At 38.5% G+C, this 24,761-nt stretch overlaps 1 protein-coding gene across 1 annotated transcript in view; it reads left to right on the top strand.

Moving 5' to 3' along the window:
* The window catches only part of SMOC2 (SPARC related modular calcium binding 2), a 303,541-nt gene that overhangs the window by 122,842 nt on the left and 155,938 nt on the right, over window positions 1-24,761 (top strand). Inside the window, exons 3-4 of the mRNA XM_075203490.1 lie at window positions 21,696-21,802; window positions 23,839-23,938. Of these exons, the coding sequence (XP_075059591.1) occupies window positions 21,696-21,802; window positions 23,839-23,938 (207 nt within the window). The remainder of the gene's footprint in view (window positions 1-21,695; window positions 21,803-23,838; window positions 23,939-24,761) is intronic.

Genomic DNA, 24,761 nt, shown 5'->3' with positions numbered 1-24,761 from the left:
TTTTTTTTCTAGCACTTTACTATGCAGCGCTACAGGTCCCAGTTGGCCCTGGATGCCAGGGCATGCTGACGCCAGTATATTCTGTAAGCATGGGTATGCTTATACTGGGTACACTATACACTGTTCGTGTACAGTGTACAAAGGGATTATCTCTATTGTATGATGGACAGGATTTGTATTGTTCTTTGCTTGACGATAGGATTGTCTAATTTTCTCATGAGTGTTAGGGTTAATAGGGGCCCCTGAGATTTTGCATTGAGATCTAAAATACTGGAAATCCGCCCCTGCAACAAGCTCCTCCTCCCTGTTGCACCAGACAGATAATTTGATTATTGTTAGATACTCTGTATGAGACATTATCTAAACAGCAAAAATTGTAAATAGGTACTGAAGGGGCTTGAATGTGAAAAACAAGACTTGGGAGGGCTTCTAGATTTGCATGTGAAAATAAAATCCACAACGGTGGGCATATCCTTCAAATTATTGGCAATTATCCATATCAAGTATCCATGATGCTTACAGTATAAAATAACTGCTAGAAGTAAAAGAGTTTTTCTCTGTGAGCAAAGAAAGGAAATTATATATAAATTTACTTCATGGTAATCCTGCAAAAAACTGAGATTCTGCAGACCAAAAATAGTTATATACTTGACACTGTACAGCTGTATTTAGCAATATAACTTAGAACACTGGGCTTTCTGTAAGAACTTGTTAAAGATATTAAATGTGGAACCACAAACACAGCCTTTTGTATAATTTTAAGCAACACATATTTGCAACTCTCAACATATTAAGTATTTTATAGCATCCAGAAATTAGACATGTGGCAATCATATTGCCCATACATCTCTTTGATATTTAAAAAGGACCGATTATATGAGCCAAACACTGAGAAGGATTTATTTATTTTAATAACCTCTCATTTATTCATTAAATTTTTCACTTTATAAGAATACATCATACATACCTATAGATATTGGGCAGTAAATATGTTCTATTACAAGTACGCAGCGATATTTAACAATGCTACTTTGTGTCAAACCAGGGGCAAAGCTGGATTAAATATCTGTGAAAAAAATAGCTTAGACTCACTATAATGGGAAAAAAAACAGTAGTATTTTGTAGATTTTAAATTTAGTCATAGTTTTATACACAGTTTGCAGAGGAAAAGGTCTAGGAAATATGAAACTCTGTTTCTCTATATATTCACACATTTAAATCACTAGTGATTTTAGTGATTTACAGTTTTTTTCCATTTAAAATGATGTCTGATGGAGGACATAGGGGTATATTTACTAAACTGCGGGTTTGAAAAAGTGGAGATGTTGCCTATTGCAACCAATCAGATTCTAGTTATCATTTATTTAGTACATTCAACAAAATAACAGCTAGAATCTGATTGGATGCTATAGGCAACATCACCACTTTATCAAACCCGCAGTTTAGTAAATATACCGCATAGACTTGGTTGAATAAAAAAAGCATGTTTTTTGTGCTTTAGTCCTGATAGTATAATTCTATGTTTGACTATAGATAAGTGAAAGAACATTCTGGGGCAACTGTGACAGAGTAAGCAAAAACTTCCTCTGAAAAGCGCTGCATTATATACTACAACTATATTAATACATGTTAATAATATAAATATATGCTCATTTAGAGAAGCACTTCCCTCTTAGCATGACAACCTGCTACAGAAGACTGATAGACATAGTTGCCTACTCTCCCGGTATATCAGGGAAACTCTTGAATTTTTGGAAGATCTCCTGGACTCCCTGGGAGCGCAAGGCAATTTCCAGCATTCTGGCAACTTTGTTAGTAAAGTTTCTGGGGGGGCTAATCATGGCATCCTGGCCCCGTCCCCTGCTGTATTAGGCCAAAATTGGCAGCTCCATTTCGGCGAGTCTGAATTCAACAGCAGCTGTGGCGCTGTCAAGCAGCATCCGCTGCAGTGCTGTATTATACTACAATACAGCACTGCCGCGGACGCTTCTTTGACAGCGCCACGGCTGCTGTACAGTACGTTGGTTCATGGAGGGGAGGGGTTTCTGGAGAACCAGAAACCCCCCCTGCGTGCGCCACTGAAACCTGCTGTGGTCTTTGATTTTCTACTAGGACAACCTGCAGAGAAACACTGGAGACAAGGTCTCCATTGTAATTCTATGACTTATGAAAAAATGCATTGTACCCCACAAGTATCAGTGTGACATTTAAAAGAAGCAGAAACAAATTAATCTATTATATATGGAAAAATAGATTATGTACAGTCATAAGCAAATGTTTTGAGAATGACACAAGTATTGGTTTTCACCAAATTTTCTGCTTCAGTGTTTGTAGACCTTTTTGTGAGATGTTGCTATCATCATCATCATCATCACCATTTATTTATATATGCTATGGTATACTGAAGTAAATTCATAAATGTCAAAGGCTTGTATTGACAATTACATTAAGTTTATACAAAGAGTCAATATTTGCATTGTTGACGCCTTGTTTTTCAAGACCTCTGCAATTCGCCCTGGCATGCTGTCAATCAACTTCCTAAGGACTGGGTAGTTTCCTGGCCGTGGACACAAAATTTCAATGTTTTGATCCCCTAGTCACTTAGTTATCACATTTTGCCTTATGGCAAGGTGCTCCATCATGTTGGAAAAGGCATTGGTTGTCACCAAACTGTCCTGGGATGGTTGGGAGAAGTTGCTCTCGGAGGATGTTTTTGTACCTTTCTTTATTCATGGCTGTGTTCTTAGGCAAAATTGTGAGTGAGCCCACTCCTTTGGCTGAGAAGCAACCCCACACATGAATGGTCTCAGGATGTTTACTGTTGGCATGACACAGGAATGATGGTAGCGCTTACCTTTCCTTCCCAGGACAAGCATTTTTCCAGATACCCCAAAAGTTAGGATTCATCAGAGAAAATTACTTTTCCGCAGTCCTCAGCAGTCCAGTTCCTGTACCTTTTGCAGAGAATCAGTCTGTCCCTGATGTTTTTCCTGGAGAGAAGAGACTTCTATGCTGGCCTTCTTGACACCGGGCCATCCTCTAAAATTCTTCACCTCTGTGTGTAGATGCACTCACAACTGCCTGCTGCCATTCCTGAGCAAGCTCTGCACTGGTGGTGCCCCTATCCCGCAGCCGGGTCAACTTAAGGAGATGGTCCTGGTGCTTGCTGGACGTGTTTGGGTGCCCTGAAGCCTTCTTCACAACTATTGAACCTCTCTTCCTGAAGTTCTTTATGATTTGATAAATGGTTGATTAGGTGCAATCTAACTAGCAGCAATATTCTTGCATGTGAAACCCTTTTTGTGCAAAGCAATGATGATTGCACATGTTTCCTTGCAGTTAACCATGGTTAACAGAGGAAGAACAATGATTTTAAGCACAACCCTCTTTTAAAAGCTTCCAGTCTGTTAGTCTAACTTAATCAGCATGACAGAGTGATCTCCAGGCTTGTCCTCATCAACACTCTTACCTGTGTTAAAGAGAGAATCATATACCTGATGTCAGTGGAAATGTTGTTTTGGGGATAAAGTTCATTGTCATAGCAATGAGGGACTTAATTGCAATTCATCTGATCACTCTTCATGACATTCTGGAGTATATGCAAATTGCCATCATAAAAACTGAGGCAGCAGACTTTGTGACAAAAAATATTTGTGTCATTCTCAAAACTTTTGCCCATGACTGTGGGGTACTGCTTTTTGGCTTCAGTAATAGCAAAAAAAAATATTTTTAAAAATTATTATTGCAGTACCATGTTAGCCAGATGTGATGTTAAATATTTTCGTGTCAAAAAGTCAAAAGTATTATAGGAGTGATACCTTTATTGGCTAACCAAAAAAAATATTATTATATTTGCTAGCTTTCAGAGCACACAGGCCCCTTCATCAGGCAACTTTTCAAATGAATGACTAATAAACAATCACAACATTTAAGAGCTGTTACATCAATAAATTTGTACAGGCGGGGGAGGATGATGAGAGGGCACTTCTAATGAGGAGATTTCTTAAATTTGGAGGCTGTTTGTATGAAAGAAGAGGTAAATCTGGAAATATTTCCTTCAGTCTATTGTCTTTCTGAAATATGGGTTGAGGGTCAGCAGCAATTTTCCTCAAGATACATTGAGAAGTACCATCCAATAGTTATAGATGAGCAGATCCACCGGGCCACAAGGATCCCAATGAGTAGCCTCCTGGATTACAAACAGAAGGAGGTTAAAAGCAGGATGATCCTAGTGGTCACTTACAATCCCCACATGAACATCTTGGGGAACATTGCTGCTGACCTTCAACACATATTTCAGAAAGACAACAGACTGAAGGAAATATTTCCAGATTTACCTCTCCTTTCATACAAACAGACTCCAAATTTAAGAAAGCTCCTCGTTAGAAGTGCCCTCTCATCACCATGAGAGACTGGCACCTTCCCTTGCAAAAACAGAAAATGCAAAACCTGCACCCATGTCCTACCAGCAAACACAGTCCACATACCCAACGGGACTATAAAATCACTGACACATGTACAAGGTGCCCTGAGAGAATTTAGATTGGAGAGACCAAGCAGAAACTACAATCCAGGCTGAATCTACGCAGACACACAATAAAGAAAAGTCTGGACACCCCCGTGGGTAAACATTTCTCTGGACCAGGACACAGTATGACAGATTTAAAAGTCCTAATACTGAAAGGTCTTTTTAAAAATGACAGGGAGAGAAAAATCTGTGATTCTAAGCTGATAAGAACATTCCAGTCATTGACACAAGGGCTCAGTCTAACACCTGGATTTATGTGCCACTGCTTGGACACACTTCACACCCCACAGCAAAGTGACTCCAGATCTCTGAACTCATAGGACTTTCACCTTTCATCCGTAACAAAAACCTCAATTTTATTACTTTAGCTTATCTTAATGATATATTATCGCCCCCCCCCCCACACCCGTACAAATTTCTTATTATAACAGCTCTTAAATGTTGTGCCTGTATCTTAGTCATTCATTTGTAAAGTTGCCTGATGTAGGGGCCTCTGTGCTCTGAAAGCTAGCAAATATAATAAAAAAAAATTTGGTTAGCCAATAAAGGTATCACTCCTATAATACTTTTGTCTTTTTTGGCACAAAAGTATTTAACATCACATGGCTTCAGTAATGAAAAGCTGCATAAGGCCTCCTTGACTCCTACATCCTACCACTTATTTAGACTATCCTTTGACTAAACACTGTATTATTGTGACATATGTAGGACTCATTTACAAAGCACAAAACAGTAGATCCTCTTATGGCAGGTGATCCTAGAATTCCAGCAAAGAACATGGATTTGTGTGCAAGGTAAGTACAGAGGAACAAAGGTTTGCACCAGCTGATGGGAGGAGTTGCACTGAGCGGGCACATTCCTTGCAAAGTACAGTCATGGACAAAAATTTTGAGAATGACACACATATTATTATTCACCAAGTCTGCTGCCTCAGTTTTCATGATGGCAATTTGCATATATTCCAGAATGATGAAGAGTGATCTGATGAATTGCAATTAAATCCCTCTTTGCCATGACAATGAACTTTATCCCAAAAACAACATTTCCACTGTATTTCAGCCCTGCCACAAAAGGACCAGCTGACATCAGATCAGTGATTCTCTCTTTAACACAAGTAAGATTGTTGATGACAAAGCTGGAGATCACTCTGTCATGCTGATTAAATTAAAATAACAGACTGGAAGCTTTAAAAGGAGGGTGGTACTTAAAATCATTGTTCTTCCTCTGTTAACCATGGTTAACTGCAAGGAAACATCCGCAGTCATCAGTGCTTTGCACAAAAAGGGCTTCACAGACAAGGATATTGCTGCTAGTAAGATTGCACCAAAATCAACCATTTATCGGTTCATCAAGAACTTCAAGAAGAGAGTTTCAGCAGTTGTGTAGAAGGCTTCAGGGGACCCAAGAACGTCCAGTCAGCGCCAAGACGTCTCCTTAAGTTGATTGTGCTCCAGGATGGGGGCACTACCAGTGCAGAGCTTGATCAGGAATGGCAGGTGTGAGGGCATTTGCATGCACAGTGAGGCGAAGACTTCTGGAAGATGGCCCGGTGTCAAGAAGTCCAGCATAGAAGCCACTCTTTCCAGGAAAAACATCAAGGACAGACTCAGGGGAGGGCTGGCAAACTTTAGCCTGGGGGGCAAGCACACAGCACTGGCCCATAAGTAGCAGCCCATCTATATATATAGCAGTACACAGTAAAGCGGGACATACCTCCCAACACAAACACAAACACACACACACACACACACACACACACCATGTAGTGGCCTCCTCACACAAAAACACACACACACACACACACACACACACACACACAACATGTAGTGGCCCCCTCACACACCCACACAACATGTAGTGCCCCCCCCCACACACACACAAACATGTAGTTGGCCCCACACACACACACACACACATGTAGTGGCCCCCTCACACACACACACACACACACACACACACAACATGTAGTGGCCCCCTCACACACCCACACAACATGTAGTGCCCCCCCCACACACACACACAACATGTAGTGGCCCCCTCACACACACACAACATGTTGTGGCCCTCTCACACACACATATGTAGTGGCCCCCTCACACACACACACACACACAAAAACACACACACACAACATGTAGTGCCCCCCCCACACACACACACAACATGTAGTGGCCCTCTCACACACACACAACATGTAGTGGCCCCCTCACACACACACACACACACACACACACACACACACAAAAACACACACACACACAACATGTAGTGCCCCCCCCCCACACACACACACACACACAACATGTATTGGCCCTCTCACACACACACAACATGTAGTGGCCCCCTCACACACAATATGTACTGACACCCAATGTACTGACTGACGCAACCTATACACTGACACACACTATATGTTGACAGATAGACAGACACACACACACACACTATACACACTATACGCTGACTGACACACACTATACACTGACACACACTATACGCTGACAGATAGACAGACAAACACAGACACTACACGCTGAGGGACAGAGACACACACACATACTATACACTGACATACTACCTCCCAGACCCTGCCGGTACTTACCTTATTCCAGACGCGAAGCACGCAGGATGTCCTCTTTACACATGGGATATCACCTGTCACATGGTGCGCGTTCCATGTGACCAATAGAAGCCGAGCATCCCCACTAGTGAAAGGGAGGGAGGGGGGTCGGATCTTCAAGATCTGAGGCCAAAAGGTGAAGGTGGCTGGTCTCGGAGGAGGAGCCAGCCACCAAGTAATAAACACTAAGGGCCGGCCCAAAATACATTTTTTGGGTCCAGACCGGGGGGGGGGCATGTGCCCCCCTGCCCCATGGCCTAGCCTGTCCCTGGACAGACTGATATTCTGAAAAAGGTACAGGGATTGGACTGCTGAGGACTGTAGTAGTCATTTTCTCTGATGAATTCCTTTTCAGATGGTTTGGGGCATCTGGAAAAATGCTTGTCCGGGGAAGGAAAGGTGAGCGCTATCAGTTCTGTGTTATGCCAACCAGAAAGCATTCTGAGACCATTCATGTGTGGGTTTGCTTCTCAGCCAAGGGAGTGGGCTCACTCAAAATTTGCCTAACAACACAGCCATGAATAAGAGCAACTTCTCCCAACCATCCAAGAACAGTTTGGGGATGGACAATGCCTTTTCCAGCATGATGGAGCACCTTGCCATAATGTAATAATCATAACTAAGTGGCTCAGGATCAAAACATTGAAAGTTTGGGTCCACGGCCAGGAAACTCCCCAGACCTTAATCCCATTGAGAACTTGTGGTCAATCTTTAAGAGGTGGGTGGACTAACAAAAACCCACAAATTCTGACAAACTCTAAGCATTGATTAGGCAAGAATGGGCTGCCATCAATCAGTATGTGGCCCAGAAGTTAATTGACAGCATGCCAGGCGAATTGCAGAGGTCTTCAAAATGAAGTTTCAACACTGCAAATATTGACTCTTTGCATAAACTTAATGTAATTGTCAATAAAAGCATTTGACACTTATGATTGTAATTTTACTTTAGTATACCATGGCAACATCTGACAAAAAGGTCTAAAAACACTGACGCAGCAAACTTTGTGAAAACCAATACTTGTGTCATTCTCAAAACCTTTGGCAGTGACAGGGTGGTGCACCTATTTTTGTGATAAAACAATGTTATACTTTGTGGGGCAAGATTATTGAAATGGGGAGGACACACATTTTGAGGGGTTTTCCTTGCTGGGCAGAAGGACACATAACCATTTATACTCTGCAAAACCACTTGATATTTGCACCAGCTCAGATGAAAGTGTTGTTCTAAATTTGTACAATATTGAACTTTTTAAGTGACTTTTACCCTTAGCAGAATGCATGTATTCAGATTTTTCCATCTCTCCACAAAACTAGGTATACTTCTAGTTTGCTCAGGCATCTTCTGTGAGTAGGTCTGTTCCTGTTGGACTATCTATCTAACACAGCTCTGAATAGTCTACATATTGTACATAATACACATTTTTCCATCCCAAATCAAGTTTCCGTCTTTTTAATTTCCAAATGTCACTGTAAAGAGAGTAAAGTATAGAGATATACCAACCAACAATAAGCTAAATCATCATCATCACCATTTATCATTACCATTTATTTATATAGCGCCACTAATTCCGCAGAGCTGTACAGAGAACTCGCTCACATCAGTCCCTGCCCCAATAGGGCTTACAGTCTAAATTCCCTAACACACACACACAGACAGACTAGGGTCAATTTGTTAGCAACCAATTAACCTACCAGTATGTTTTTTTAGTGTGGGAGGAAACCGGAGCACTCAGAGGAAACCCACGCAAACACGGGGAGAATATACAGACTCCTCACAGATAAGGCCATGGTCGGGAATTGAACTCATGACCCCAGTGCTGTAAGGCAGTAGCCACTACGCCACCGTGCTGCCCACCATCATTGGTGGTGATGTAGCTTGCACTTTGTTCACTCTGATATATGTACATTTTGACTTGCTATATACATATGTGACAAGTCTTTTTTAATGTCTTTTACTACATTAATGGTTGAACCTGTTTGTTCTAATGAAAATGATGATAGAAAATTTAGGATTGGTGAGTGAACAAAAAGTGTTTCAGATTACTTGTAATCAAATACCTCTAGTATTCAGCTGATAAATTCAGAATGGGGGTTCCTCTTGGCAAATGATGTAAAAGATGGCATATTAGTCATGGGATTGCTTTGTTGCAGTACAGATTTTATGTATATTGTGTAATACAATATATGATTTACAATATTATGCTTTTTTTTCAGTGTAGTGTAGTTTTAAAAGATGATATCTGCCAGTAATCTCTTGTCCCCTAGGACAGTTCGGATTTTTCTACTTATTTTCCAGACATTATATCAGTTTCTGTTAATAATAGCTAACATTGTTGAATGAAATTCTCAGTATTTCTGTGTCATTCAATAAGGTGAGGCACATTCTTACTTTCTCTTTTTTGCAAGATAATCACCTATTACTATTAAATATTAAATAATTTATTGGTTGACTTTAACTTAACAATTAAACTACTCTGAAAGCATTAATATATAATTTGAAAACAAAAACAGACAATCAGTTCAGACTACAGCATTTATGTGCTCAATGAGAGGCTCATATTAAGTTGAACGCAAACTGCATTTTTGGCGTATAATACACTTTTTACATCTGATCATGCTCACAAACCACTAGTTTTGGAACTAATGCTTTGTGTGCTTGGCAGAAGTAAAAAACCTGAATTATATGCCAAAAACGTAATTTGCGTTCAACTTAACGTGAACCCCTGAGATATAGGCTAGTCCATGTAACTCTTGGGACCTGATTCATTAACGAAAGGAAAGCAAAAAAAAATTTGTAACTTTTCACCTGGGTAAAACCATGTTGCATTGGATGGTAATGTAAATTTAAAATGTAGGGACAGATTTATAGTCGGGGTAGAGCATGTCCCTAGATCAACTTCAAATGTCAGTGTAAAATTAAAGCTATCACGTATTTGTGTGCTACATGAAAAACAGTCAGTATTTTTAACTTATGTGCAAAATAATAACCTAATTTGCACCAATTGCATTGTAACATGGTTTTGTCCAGGAGAAAACGTACTAATTTTTTTGGTTTATTTTACTTAATGAATAAGGTTCATGGGATTTAAGTATAACCATTTTTAGTTGATAGAGAACATTGCATTATTTGTCTATAAGTATGTCTCCAGCTGTGAAGTGTGCCAGAATATTGGCTTGAAAACGCTAAAGTTGTTTAACATTATCTTTACAACAAGGTCCAGTTTGTCTTTACTAATTGTGTTATACATTCTCTTGTGAAATACTTTCAATCCAAGTGATATCATGTTGCACTTTAGCAGTGCCTGATTATTGAGTACATGTGGAAACAAAGATAATTTGCTTGTTTTACTTTTAGCAAAGCACAATAGAAAAAAAAACTTGTTTTGTTGTTTTAACACATCAAATAAAAAGAAGTAACAGTAAAATATGTATTGATATTGAAACACAGCTCATAAATTTTGGGGCTAATGTACTATATAGCTGTATATATTGCGGTGTACTATGTAACCTTAGATAAACAGATTATAGTCAATTATGACAAAAAATCTTCACACCTGGCAATTACTGTTTTTGCAATTCTACGTCATTACTCATTAAAGAAAGCTTTGTTTACATCATCTTTTTACATTGTCCTAAAGAAGGTAGATGTTTAATTATGGAATTCTTCAACAGCTAAGGTAGACATAACAATTGTGCTATCTTCAGTCTCAGGTTCACGTACCAAAGAGAAACACACGCACATAACTATGCTAGTAATTTCACATGAAAGACATTCTACTTAGTACTTTAGAGATTACCTATATCTGTAAAAGCATTAGAGTTCAGAATACAGATGATTTAATGTTCTTCAATGCCAGATCTGTTCCTATGCATTTAAATAGATTACATTTATGGTGTTAAAATGTTCAACAGCTGTCTTCCTTTGTTTTACACATAATCCAAAGTATGAATAGATTGATACTGATACGTGTCATTTTTCTAGCTATTATTGATTGTGCAATTTATTTTAGACAAGATTAATGTCGTGCCTAATTGCTTGATTATTTATTTGTTACTTGATCATTATGCAACATCATTTGTTGCTTAATCAGGTACAATTGAAATGAAACTATGTGTCTTGAAGAGCTTGTAGCTTCATTTCAATATATATATATATATATATATATATATATATATATATATATATATAACAAAAGTTTTAAAATTGCTATAAACTACACTACACATTCTGTATGTAAAATATTAAAGGGATATTAAAGGCTCTTGCTGATTTCTTTTAATTTGGGGATATTAAATGTAATATTATGCAGTGATTTCTATTTTTTACTAGTAACATTTTCTAAGATCTAAATTATTTGCAATTAATATTTCAAATACTGGGATATACTGTATGTGTGGCTGTATATATACATTGTATTATCATTTTAGTTTATTTTGTGAAATATGCTAATATTACACATTTTGTCATATTCCACATGTTTATGTATGTCAGGGTTGGGACAGATAAAAACTCTTGTATGTTTTTGTAATATTTTTTTTTCTCCAAAAATCAAAAGCATGCTGGCAGCTTAATTGGATGCTAACAAAATTAACCATAGGTGTGTGTGTTTGTGTATGTGTGTGTGTGTGTGTGTGTGTGTGTGTTAGGGAATTTAGACTGTAAGCTCCAATGGGGGCAGGGACTGATGTGAATGACAAATGTTCTCTGTAAAGTACTGCGAAATTGGTGGCTATATAAATAAATGATGATGATGACAAAAACTAATAGATACGTTAGAGTATCAAGGAAAAAATGTATTACATTTTAAATTTTACTTTACAAAAGTATGAGACATTTGGTTATAAATAGAAAAAGATACAATCTAATAAATGACATGCAAAAAATAATGCAAAACGGTTGAAAAAATAAAGTGGATGAAATTACAGAGAATACAATTTACATATAATAATCTGTATGCTGGGGACAAGGCAGAATGAAATTGGACAGTCCTTCAATTAGATTAAGACCCCAGGAGCTGACAATCTACCTTTTCAAACACTGTGTATTTAAGCAGGTTTAACTTGGAGGGCATTCAGAGGGGCAGTGTATATGCTAATATGGGGAGGAAATGTCCACTGGGTGTCAATTAAAGTTTGTCTTAAATAGTTCAAAGGTTTTGATCTTCCATAACCTTTTTTGGACGCATCCCAGAGACATAATTCCCCATTCAATGAATCAGTCATAACCTCCCGGACATTTACATATCAAATATGATGGGATAACATCAAATATCATCCTGAAAGATATGTGATTATTGTGATTTTCCTGTACAGTTATTATCATCAATACTTCACTGATACACTTATTCACGAAATATGAAGGCATGTTCTTTGAAGTTAATATTTCTTATATACATACATACATACATAGTCTTTATCTTTTACATTCACCTAAAAGGTTCTCACTTAATGAGCTAACTTGTTTTTACAATGCCTTAATTAGATAGTCTATTCTAGTAGGAAAGGACACACATAATTTCTCTTCCACTCTCATCACATCTTCCCATTCCTGTTTACAGGACTTCTTTCGGGCAGCACCCACTTTGTGTAGTTGCCTCCCTCACACAATAAGACTTTCCTCTAGTCTTCAAACCTTCAAGTGTTCTCTGAAAACCCACCTCTGCAGACAATCTTATGATATTCCTAAACCAGCATCTTAATCTCCCTAGGTTATGTTATTAGCACCCTCTATACAGCTGACACAAGACAACAACCCTCTGACCAACATTGCTGTGTCACTGATCACACAGCCCACTCAATACTTTTGCCCTTGCATTCTAGCTCGTCCAATGTGCTATTCCACGTGCCCTTATGTTTCAAACTCTTACCTTTCTGTATGAATTACTCAGTATTGTTTTATGAATATTTGTTCCCAATTGTAAAGCACTATGGAATTTGCTGCCACTCTATAAATAAATGATGATGATGATAATCAGAGTATGGCTGTCATCTACATATATTAAATGGGTTTCCTGGAAAGAATGTCTGAGCGTAACCTAATTACGTCCCTCTGGCTGACTGACCAAATGTTTTCAAACACTTTTGTCTGAGGGGAAATCATGTAAATTTATCAGATTAATATTTTATTTGGGCCTCACTATAACATTTAATATTTTATTTTGGGCCCTCACCCTGGCAATTACATTAAAATGTTTTTAAACCTTTCACCTGTAATACTTTTTTTGCACATTTGATGAAATATTGTGTGAGTTGATTTACTGAAAATAGAGTAATTGGACGATTATCATGAATCAAACCAAAACAATGAAAATTAAATAGGCCTATTTATAAATATATAAAAAGGTAGAGATAATTTTGTGTCAATGCTTATTGCAGTGATAGAAAACCACCTATCGTCATAATATATAAATAAAATCTCGCTGAGGCAGCTGAGTGATATCCAGAGCAGAAAAATATTTAAAAATAGGTAAAACATATTTTAAAATAATTCCTAATAGAAAAAATGCTGAGATGCTATACCAGAAGAAGGATTGCTTTAATACATGTACCATTGCTTTCCTTGTTAAAAAGGCTTCCCCATGGGGTAGCATTCACTCATGAAGTTCAGTGAATCTTAATCCCGGTGGAATAATATACATATAGTGGAAAATAAGAAATAAGAGAACTCAGTTTTTACAGTCTTCTAATACCGATCCAGAAACAAACAGTGATTTGTTGCTAGAGTGGCGTAGCACCTAGCAATTAACATAATAAATAGAGATGTTCACTGACCCCCGTGTTCTAGTTTTGGTTTTGTTTTTAGATCTGGATTAACTTTGTGTTTTGGTTTTGGCAAAACCACCTTCACGTGTTTTGGTTTTGGATCTATATTTTTTTAGAAAAATTCCTAAAATATGCTGAAATCACCTAATATTGCTATTTTTTTGTTCCTACATTATTATTAACCTCAATAACACTAATTTCAAGTAATTTGCAGTCAATTTTGACCACCTCACAGGTCACAATATTATTTTCATACACTTTCGAGACAAATACTGCAGATACCTGGCTGGATGCTAAGCGACAGAGCAATGACACAAACACACGGCAGTTCATAGCACATATAGGAAACATTGCCACACAACTTATGTATAGACACAGGAATGGATATTACAACTGTAGTGGCATTAGATCTGCTTCAGACAGACTGTGACATTGACCATGTGGGCAGCATGTAATTCGTCATGTTGGAATACGCTGCATTGAACTGGGATTTAAAGCATTATATAGACGCAGTTGAGGAGACCGTACTTAAGTTAAAACGTGACCCACCGGATGAGATCCCGGATTTAAGAGAGCTTGTACACGAGAGATACACTGCGCTTCAGAAGAATAATACAGAGGAGGCCCTGAGGCAGGACGATAAATATGTCCGCGTTTAAAGAACAGCTAGGAGACCTGAAAAAACAAATGGGTGTGGCGCCGGCCCCTGCAGACTAAGCTTTGGAAGATGAAAACGAGATTGCCGTCACTCTGAACACACGGCCGGTACAATGAAACTGAGGATGGCTCATGAAATCAGTTATGGTTCAATTGATCGCTCCACTCGTTCCTTGGATAACGATAGGTAATTCTACAGCTAATACATGGCGACGAGCGCTGCCCCCCCTGGGATGCGAGCATTTATCAGACCAAGAACAAGTCAGGGTGCCCCGGTGTCTTGGAGAAACCCAGTAAAAAAAAAAAATGTGCTCACACGTACGAGAGACAAGCAATTGAAAGGATGATTGAAAACAAACTTCATAAGGGTAAGTCCACCAGGTGTCCAAAAATTGGCTGTGATCACTCTGACATGAGCATATTGGATCTTGTTCCAGACAATGCACTAAAAAGACCCATTGACATTCACAGCAAAAAGCAAGGTCATCACTGAGCTTTGAATCAGCCCCAATTCCCAAAACATTATAATATAGTTAGGTACCTTTGACGTGAAGTGCAGATTACAAACACTTTGTGCAATACTGATGAAACAGCAGCAAAGTGGAAGGTAATACATATACACATATATTTAGACATCCATGCTTACACTACTCCTGCAAGTAACGTTGTTCTTTGTTAATAAAACTGTTGTCTTCTTTATACCGCTCAAAAAAAATTAAAATAATCCTTCACCATTCTTTGGATGTTGATAGTTGATAGTAGGATCAGGTGGAGATAAAGCAGAGGTGTCACTAATTTTGGTCAATTCTTTTACAGTAGACAAGACCAGATGTCAAAATGTTGTGCTGAGTCATCTGCATCATCAATGGCTGACTTTTGCAAAGCACACAACAGTGTATAGCACATGTAGGTAACATTGGCACACAGCGGTAGCTAAAAGAAAAAGGAAAAGTGGTACAAAATGGAATTGTCCTTTGGCTCTCCCACCCACCCTTTTGTTGGATCTTAAAAAGGACATGCACATTTTAACAAACCAAGCTCTTCAGCGACAAGGAACCAAGCTAACAATGGTCTTAAGACAGCTAAGGTAAGAAGTTCTGTTAATGAACTCTACTGTGGCAAGATGTTGTTGTCATCAACCTCAGTCTCATCCTTGCCCTCATCAGTGTGTACATCATCTTCACACATTATTAATTAATCACCGCTGGAATTCACCATTACAGAAGTCTCTGTATTTTGATGTGGAAATTGTAATTAATTTTTATGAACATAATCTTTACACATTTTGAGGAAGTGGCCTCCTACGCTGATCGCTGACAAGGTTCCCGGCTGTGCTGAAAACTCTTTCCGAGTACACACTGGAGGGCGGGCAGCTTAGGCAGTGCAAAGGAAGTTGGTAAATTGGTCTCCAAATTCCCTTTTTTTCCTCCCAGTTTGTAAAGGGACTGTCTGATGTGTCTATTTCTATGCTGTTGTTAAAATAATCCTATCCTATCAGCAATTGAGTGAGAAACTGAAGGAGGAGATGGCGTCCTGTCACGTAACACTTGAGCTGTCATCTCGCTCACCAGGAGCTCCCTGCATCTCTTGAGATCTGGATGAGTTTGAAACAATGAGAAGACATAGCTCTTAAACCTAGGATCAAGCACAGTTGCCAAAATGTAGTGATCCACTTTCAAGATTTTGATAACTCTTGGATCCTGGCGAAGCAAATAAAGTACTTGATCTACAAGTCCGACATACTTAGTGGAATTGCTTTGTTTAATCTCCTCCTTCAGTTTCACAAGCTGCTTTTCCAAAAGTCTAATTAAGGGAATCACTTGACTCAAGCTAGAAGTGTCTGAACTCACTTCACAGGTGACTACTGCGAATGGTTTCAGCACCTTGCACAACTCGGAAAGTACTCTCCACTGCGCTTGAGTAAAATACACCCCCCCTCCTTTCCCAATGTCATGCCTTGTGGAGTAAGCATGGATGTCTTTTCGCTGTTCCTCCATCCTCAGAAGCATTTACAGGGTGGAATTCCACCTTGTTACCACCACTTGCTTCAGTTGATGGCAGGGCAAATTAAATTGTTCTTGTAGATCCTGCAATCTCCTACATGCTGTTGCCGAATTCCGGAAATGTCCAGATATTTTACGGGCCACAGACAGCATCTCCTGCACGTCCCTGTCATTTTTTACAAAGATGTGCACCACCAAGTTTATTGTGTGAGCAAAACAGGGAATATGATGGAATTCACTTAGCTGTAATGCTCTCACAATATTGGTGGAGTTATCAGAAATGACATATCCTGAGGAAAGTTCAAGCAGGATAAGCCATATTGCAATGACATCCCTTAGTTTTTTTAACAGATTGTCAGCTGTATGCCTCTTAGTAAAGCCGGTGATACACAGAGTAGCCTGGCTCTGAAAAATATGACGTTCTTGGGTACATGCTGCTGCTGTTCCTGCTGGTGAAGGCGAATCACCAACTTAGTGGGCTGTCACAGTCATAAAATGTTTAGTTTGCCCAGCTCCGCTTGTCCACATATCTTAAGATAAGTGTACAGTGGGTAGAATGGCATTTTGTAGCCCAATAATTACATTTTTACGAACCCTCTGGTAGAGGTGAGGAATAGCTTTTCTAGGAAAAAGGTGTCGAGATGGAATTTTGTAACGGGGGCACAAGACCTCGAGTAACTGTCTAAAACCAGCTGCAATAATAGTGGATATTGGACGCAGATCTAATATTAGCATAGTTGCCATGGCGTCTGTGATCTGCTTTGCGACTGGATGACAGCGTTCATACTTGCAAAGGATTGTTTAACAGTCAATTGTTGGGAACTACTAGTATCCTTCTTCTTGGTCTGCTTCTGGGATGAAGGTCCACCCCCAACAGCTGCAGTGGAACTAGCGCTGAAGAATTCTTCTGTGAAATCTAGGATAGTGGAGGAGTCATCTAGCCTTAGCAATTTGGATGCAGGACTAACTCCGATCGCTACTGAGGATATTGATGAGGACAGTGTTGTGGGTGTAGATTGCAGGTGTCGGGATCTAGCTGCGAGAAGGGACCTAGCTGATGCTAGACTGTTTGTTGTTATTTTTTTAGCATAAGTTTCCGATTTTCCCAACAGCTTGCCATGAATTCGCTTTAAATGGCATAACATGGATGAGGCTCCTAGATGGGTAAGTTCCCTACCTCTACTGAATGTGGCTTTACAAACGCTATAAATGGCTGGACATCTTTTGGCAGGATTTCGGTAGAAATAATTCCACACATAAGAGGTGGATTTTTTGGTCTTATGACAAGGGCATGACAATGGCCTTCTTCTTATCACGTACAAGAACTGCTTCCACTGATGTAGGACTTACGCAAACGGCATCATCCTCATCCACATCCTCATTAGCGCCCTCGTGCGCTACACAAATATCCCCCTCATACTGTTGTAATTCCAAAGTGACATCCTCAATTTGTGTATCACCAGCTACACTTGGGCTGCTCATGCACACATCTGCAGAAATGATGAAAGGGGCCTTCTTTATGGGTACACTATCAGAAAGGTCAGGCATACACATAGCACTCGTGGACAGACTCTCCTCAGGGATTTGTATGATTTCTGAATCTGAACATACATTTTCCTCTAATGCCTTACTGGTTTCTTCCAGGTCGGCTTTTACTTGTAAAATTATTTGGACACCACTTTTGTAGTCTTACTTGGTCATGACTGACCTTACAAGAAGATGCCTCAGTTACAGTTGCAGACCTAGCACTCATAGAGAAAGACGAAGGCCTGATTCTTTCCTTGCCACTGCATGTGTAGAATGGCATGTTGGCAATTTTATTTTTTTCTGCAGATAATTTTGCCTGGATTATAGGGGTTTTTTTCTTTACCAAGGTAAAAGGTGTTTTTTTAAATTTTTGTTTCCCTGATTCAAAATTACTATGCACTTTAACATAGGCTTTATCAGATGACGTAGATTGATTATTATCATCATGACTGGTTCCAGCAGCTGCTTGGTGCTCCTGGTCTTCTGTGTACTGCTGTGAATGCATTTTGATAACACAGTAAAATGTGTCTGCAGATTTTGAAGAACACTGCCAGCCCTATTATTTCTATTTCAGCAATGACAGTTAGCAATGGAGCTGTCCTGTTTGTGTGTTAGCTATATAACACAGTACAATGTGACTGCAGATTTAGAACACGACTGCCAGCCCTATTATTTCTATTCCAGCAATGACAATTAGCAATGGAGCTCTCCTGTTTCTGTGTGAGCTATAGTTCAATAGAATGTCACTGGAGACTTTGAAGAACACTGCTACCCCTCCTTTTTCTTTTCTAGCTATGACGCTGCCCAACTGCACTTGAGACTGCCAAGAACCGTGCTACCCCTTTTGTGTCTCTTTGTGAAATGATGCTGGACTGCCGTGGAGGGCGGTACTTATTGAATCCAAAACTCGTGAGATTCGACGATGTAACAATGACGTTTTGCCTCGTTTTCAATTCCGCGAGCGCGCGAAAGTACTGAGCCGGCTCGGCACAGTACTCGGATCTGCTAAGTTCGGGTGGGTTCGGTTTTCGGGGAGCTGAGTCTGAGCATCTCTACTAATAAAGCTTGATTGAGTAATTGCCATGTGATCCAATTTGTAATGCTGCAGCAATAACCCATCGGGATCGAAATAACCTTATAATTGTAGTGGTAACATTAAAATATAAACTGTTCATCTCCAGAAATATCATACTTGCCGACTTCTCAAAGTCGGTGTCTGGAAGTTGCCGGGGGGAGGTGGGCGTGTGGGCGGAGGGGCACAGAAAATCGTGTCATTTCACAGCAAGGGGTCGGGTCAAATGCCGCAATTTTAGGAGGATCGCTGCATTTTAGATCTAATTCTGCTCACTTCACTAGGAAGTGGGCAGATATGGGAGGCTGCCATACTCTTCCTGGAGTCCTGAAGACCTACCTGGAATCCCGGAGTCTCCCGGGTATTCTGGGAGAGTTGGCAAGTATGTGTAATTTTCAGAATATATCATGATGTTGCTGGTTTCAGTTAGGATAGTTCACTAAGCAATATAGAATTTCTTGGGCTTTCAGTTCCACTTTGTTAGCAAAAAAAGTTTAAAAATAGATAAAAAATATATTAAAAATATTTTAAAAGAATATTGCTTTCAATTAAAAAAAAATGTTTATCTAAATAAGAGTTTTTAAAAAGAGCATGGATTCCAACCATATTCAAATTCAAGCATATGTCAAGATTAATTATAAATTAAATCTGGGTGTAAGTATGCTCTGCCAAACAATACTTGCCATACATAGACACACAGAACAGAATGCAGCATACACCCATGCGTAAGCACATAAAAAGCTCACATGTGAACCCATAAAAAGGTTTTTTTTTTAACATAAAATAAAATTGAAACTCTTGACAGTATAATTGCTATAAAATAAACACTTTTTTTTTACTTTTTTTTACATAAATAAAGTTGACTTCATTGCATATTGTACATATATGGCCTTATTTATTAAGGACCGTCCATGTCGATTTTGGGCATATAATTTGCACAATTACTCTGTGCATGCCTAGAACCGGACCATATGCCTCAGTATGCAGCAGTGTCTGATTCATCTTCGAGTGCAAAGGACACTTATGATAGCCTACAATTTTCAGGGAGGGGGCGGGGATGGGACGTACGTCCATAATCAGTATACAGTAAGGGCGTGCCAAGCTCAAGTACATGCAGCAGTGTCTGATTCAAACTCTGGGCATCTCTCAGGTACATGTTTTTCAGCAGTATCTCTTGCTCCAGCTACAGGTCTAGTCTAAGTGCTGATTACTAGTGATGACAGCTGAGTATGTATGCTAGAACAGGTAAAGGAGTAACTGTAAAATTGTTTTTTGTGTACAGTAGACATTCATAACATCCTAATAAATTTACTGCATGATGACTTTTTGTTTCAAAAAACATTTGTTTCATTTTTAATGTTTTGTCATTATTCCCGATTACATTAATTGTTAGTTATAGCAGTAGTCTATTTTTCTGTGCCTTCATTTGTGAATTTATATTGCACATAGGTACAGGATGATAGGGGCTGCCCCCAGCACAGCCTGCCCCTGCCTACACCCATATTCATCACCGCATGTATGGTCAGATCCGCTCCTTATTGAATTTGGATGTGTGTAAACCCGATTTACATGCATTTTTTAAAAGATGCACATTACGTTTAGTATGGATCTCTTAATGATGCAGACCCACAATGTGTTTTTATAGTTTACCTTAGTTGTTTACAGTTGTTCTGTGATAGCCACTGATATGCATTTGTGTACTTTTTAATTTAAAGACTATGCCATGTCAGCTATCACTATCAGTCGACATTTACACCTGCAGTGGGTGCAATTGGTATGGGTGAAACCAGGCGTACCTACAATAAACCCAGGATTTATTGAATTGGCTGCCACTGAGCACCCTTACTGTACTTTGCCTACGTTAGTCAGCCACTTCTCTCTCCCATTCCACCATATCATGTTTTAGGCATTCGTAAGTGTCCTTTCGGTTCAGACATGTAATTGTGGTCATTGACATAATGTCCATTTCTGAGAAAGCGCAGAGCTATTTCATTCAAGATAGGCTGTGCAAATGGATTTACATATGAAAATGAATCAGGCCCTATATGTTTATTAAGCCTTCTTCTTGCAGAATAAATTAGGTTTTTTTCAATTCCAGATAGAGTGTTCAAACGTTATTTCTTAAAGCCTGCATACATACTACATACTACAATTTTGAGGATATTTAGGTTAATGTTAAGTTGAGGCTATTGAAATGTATTTTTTAAATGGGTTACTACAGAATCTCCCTTTCATCTGTATAAATGAGAATGTTTAGATAATGGAGGTAGTTAGAGCAATGACTTGCATCCGCTTTTGTTTTTAGTAAACATGTACAGTAAAATAGTGAAATAAACGTATCTTTAAAAATCCTATACATACACAAGAAGATGTGTTGAAAAGTCATTTGCACCTGTTGTTAAATAGGTATGTGTAATGTATAACCTTGTGGCTAAGCTTGATGACTTGAAATCGTAAGATTCTTGAGTTGCGTTTTTTTTATATTATATATTATGTCTAACTTTTTCCCATTGTTATTATTTTAAGATGTTTCCAGATGTGTTGCAGAGAGGAAATACACTCAAGAGCAAGCCCGCAAAGAATTCCAGCAAGTGTTTATCCCCGAGTGCAATGATGACGGCACATACAGTGAGGTTGGTCATTTTGATTTACTTTAAAATTGCATGTGTGCTCTATTATAAGGGGTCTGGAATACTAATAGTTGAGTCTTACCATGATTCAAAATAAATACATTACAAATCATATCACCAGGCACTTAGACTTATTTGTAATTATACTACTTGGTAGAGAGAGTAAATGTTTTAGCAATTTGAGCTTTTAATAGCTAGAATAAATACATTTGTTGCAGATGTACAAAAAGCCATATCTTTTCTGCACATAATACTTTGTCACGTGCTACAGTATGCTAAGGACAATAGCACAGTATCAGTTTTTAAATGTATGCTATTATTTACTGACACTTATATTCTGTAGCATATTTTCCATTTTCATTCTACATTTTTATGTACTAATTATATTACATTTGTATGTACATATACATATCATTATTGTGCTGAAAAATATATTTCAGACTGATATATAATTTACTTTCTTTCACGAATAGCTTCATAATTCTTATGAAAGTATCTACCAGATGTGAATTTTGTGTGCTATCAAGGTGTGCAATCAGTTTCCTAGGGTAATGCCATAAAATTGTCATGCAAGCTGTAGATTATTATCATCATCATCATCATTATCATCTATATTGCAGCTGAATACAACTATTTTTGCTAGTCTGAATTTAACCATTAAATATTTGAAATGTGCCAAACGCAAAGTTTATCAATTCTGCTAGCCCCAACAAGTTATGTTTTGAAGATTTTCTTAATCATGAAAAGGTATATTAATCATTTTGGCCTCATCAGTAATTATCCTACCCGAAGGAATTCCTCAAAACATGACTTACTTGGGGTATTTGTGGATCAGAGTTGAAAAATCCTGAATTAAAGGATAACTGTACATAAGGTATATTTTCTGTTTTATTAATTGCTGGATTTATTTAAAGTTTGTAGTGTGCAACTACTTATTCAAAAAAAAGTAAGAAACTAAAATATAGAATATAATGTATAAAGCAACTAATTTGACATTTTTTGCAAAAACTATGAAGCCTCAAGTATTAAGATTTTATTATATTTATTTTTAATAATAATTTACTTTGTTCCTCTATTCTTGAACACTTTAGAACTGTAATAATGACATTAACTTCAATTAAGAAAGTCTTCCAATTAATTAAGAAAAGTGTAATTATGAAATTTGCATTTGTTTGAATAAGCAACTGATACAAATATTCCCTTTTACATTTTTAGTTTAGTAGTCGCAGTAGAAATTTAGAAATTAGTATGGTAAATTTATGGTAAATTTAACTGAATGGACAGGGGCCACCTAGCTCCCAAAACTTTTGGGAATTTTATAGGTTTAAATAAATGGTATAGGTGTAAACCAAGCTCTGTCTATCTTAAAAGTCAGAAACAATAGTGTATATGGGTGCTGCCTTTAGGGATGTGAATGGTCTCCCTACCATTCAAAAATACATAGTATGGAAAATTCCCTGGTGGTCCACAAATGAAAGGAAATCTATAGGATAGTGTGAATCTCAAACTTTATTTCACGGATATAAAAGCTGAAATTGCTCTGGCCAGAGTCTAACAGCGTAAATAAGCAAAGACACTGAATAAGCAAAAGTGACACGAGCACAGGTGTGCCTCACAAATAATACAAATGCTCACACTCCAAAATGTGTAGAAATAGATATCCCAGTCTTGATATGAACATTTAGCAACGATGTATATATTATATGGGAATATTTCTTATAAGGTTGTACAAGTGGTAGCTATTTTTCTGGAGCCCAAAATGCATTGAAGCCTATGTAAATTGCTCAGTTACTGTGCCTTTTGGATTGGAGGCAAATTTGATGGTGAGAATCGATCACCAAGTAGTGAATTATACTGAGAAGAGCCAGAATATCATACCTTAGTACTGTATGCCGACACAATTTGACCACTGATTTGGTCTGTGAAAATCTCACAACAGTCTACCCTTTAAATCACTCTATTTGGAGTGAACATTTTGTGCTAGTGTGTACATGTTTTCTACCATATAGTAACTTCTTTATCATCTGTGCTATCTACAGGTTCAGTGCCATAGCTACACAGGATATTGCTGGTGTGTATCCCCTAATGGACGTCCACTCAGTGGGACTGCTGTAGTGCACAAAACTCCACGCTGTCCAGGTGAGATATTAACATATAATTATAGACAACGTAGACTATGACAAATTTCTTTAAAACTGGTCATTACACTACTTAATCAGTAAACTAATTTGAAACTAATAAATCTGTCAAAGTTTTTTCATATCCTAATGTTGACCATATCGGTTTACCTGGTAGAGTTTCCAATAAATTTGCCATTTCACATGCTAATTAGATCATGTAGCATTACAAATTAAATAAGGAATCGAGCTGCCGCCTCACTGTCGCACCCATGCTAACGGTCTAGACCAGAGAACAGCTTTGATATCTAGCAGAAGGGCGTGGAGAGAGTGCTTGTTAGCTGTCTCTCCTAGGAGGAATGAGGGGAAGAGGGAAAGAGAGATTTTATTAAATCTTTGTATGGCCTCTTGCTTACAAGAAAATGTCCTGTCTCAAAAGTGATATGTCCTCTTTAAACTGAAAAAGAGCAAAACTTTATCTATCAACTAGTTTTGATATCTATTTCATAGAATGTAGGGGTACTGTATTTCCCCATGTATAAGACGCACCTTTTCCCTCAAAATTGTGGGTCTAAAAACTGGGTGCGTCTTATACAGGGGGTAGTAGCGCTTCCCCTGTCAGATGCTTCCTCTGTCCGGTAAAATCATCTTTCTTCTGTCCATTCTGATCCTGATGCTGGAAAGTTGCTTACCTCCTCTTCGCGATGACCGGATGTGGTGCGTGGACCACAGTTGGAACGCAGACTTCCGGTTTCTGCATTTGGCGTGTTGTCCAATCAGAACTTTGTCAAAGTCCTGATTGGACATCTGGTCATCCCGAAGAGGACGGTAAGTGACTTTCCAGC

The sequence above is a fragment of the Mixophyes fleayi genome, chromosome 3, assembly GCF_038048845.1.
Source record: "Mixophyes fleayi isolate aMixFle1 chromosome 3, aMixFle1.hap1, whole genome shotgun sequence".
Classification (NCBI taxonomy): Eukaryota; Metazoa; Chordata; class Amphibia; order Anura; family Limnodynastidae; genus Mixophyes; species Mixophyes fleayi.
The sequence above is the reverse complement of the archived record's forward strand: the minus strand, read 5'-3'. Positions and strand labels throughout refer to the sequence as shown.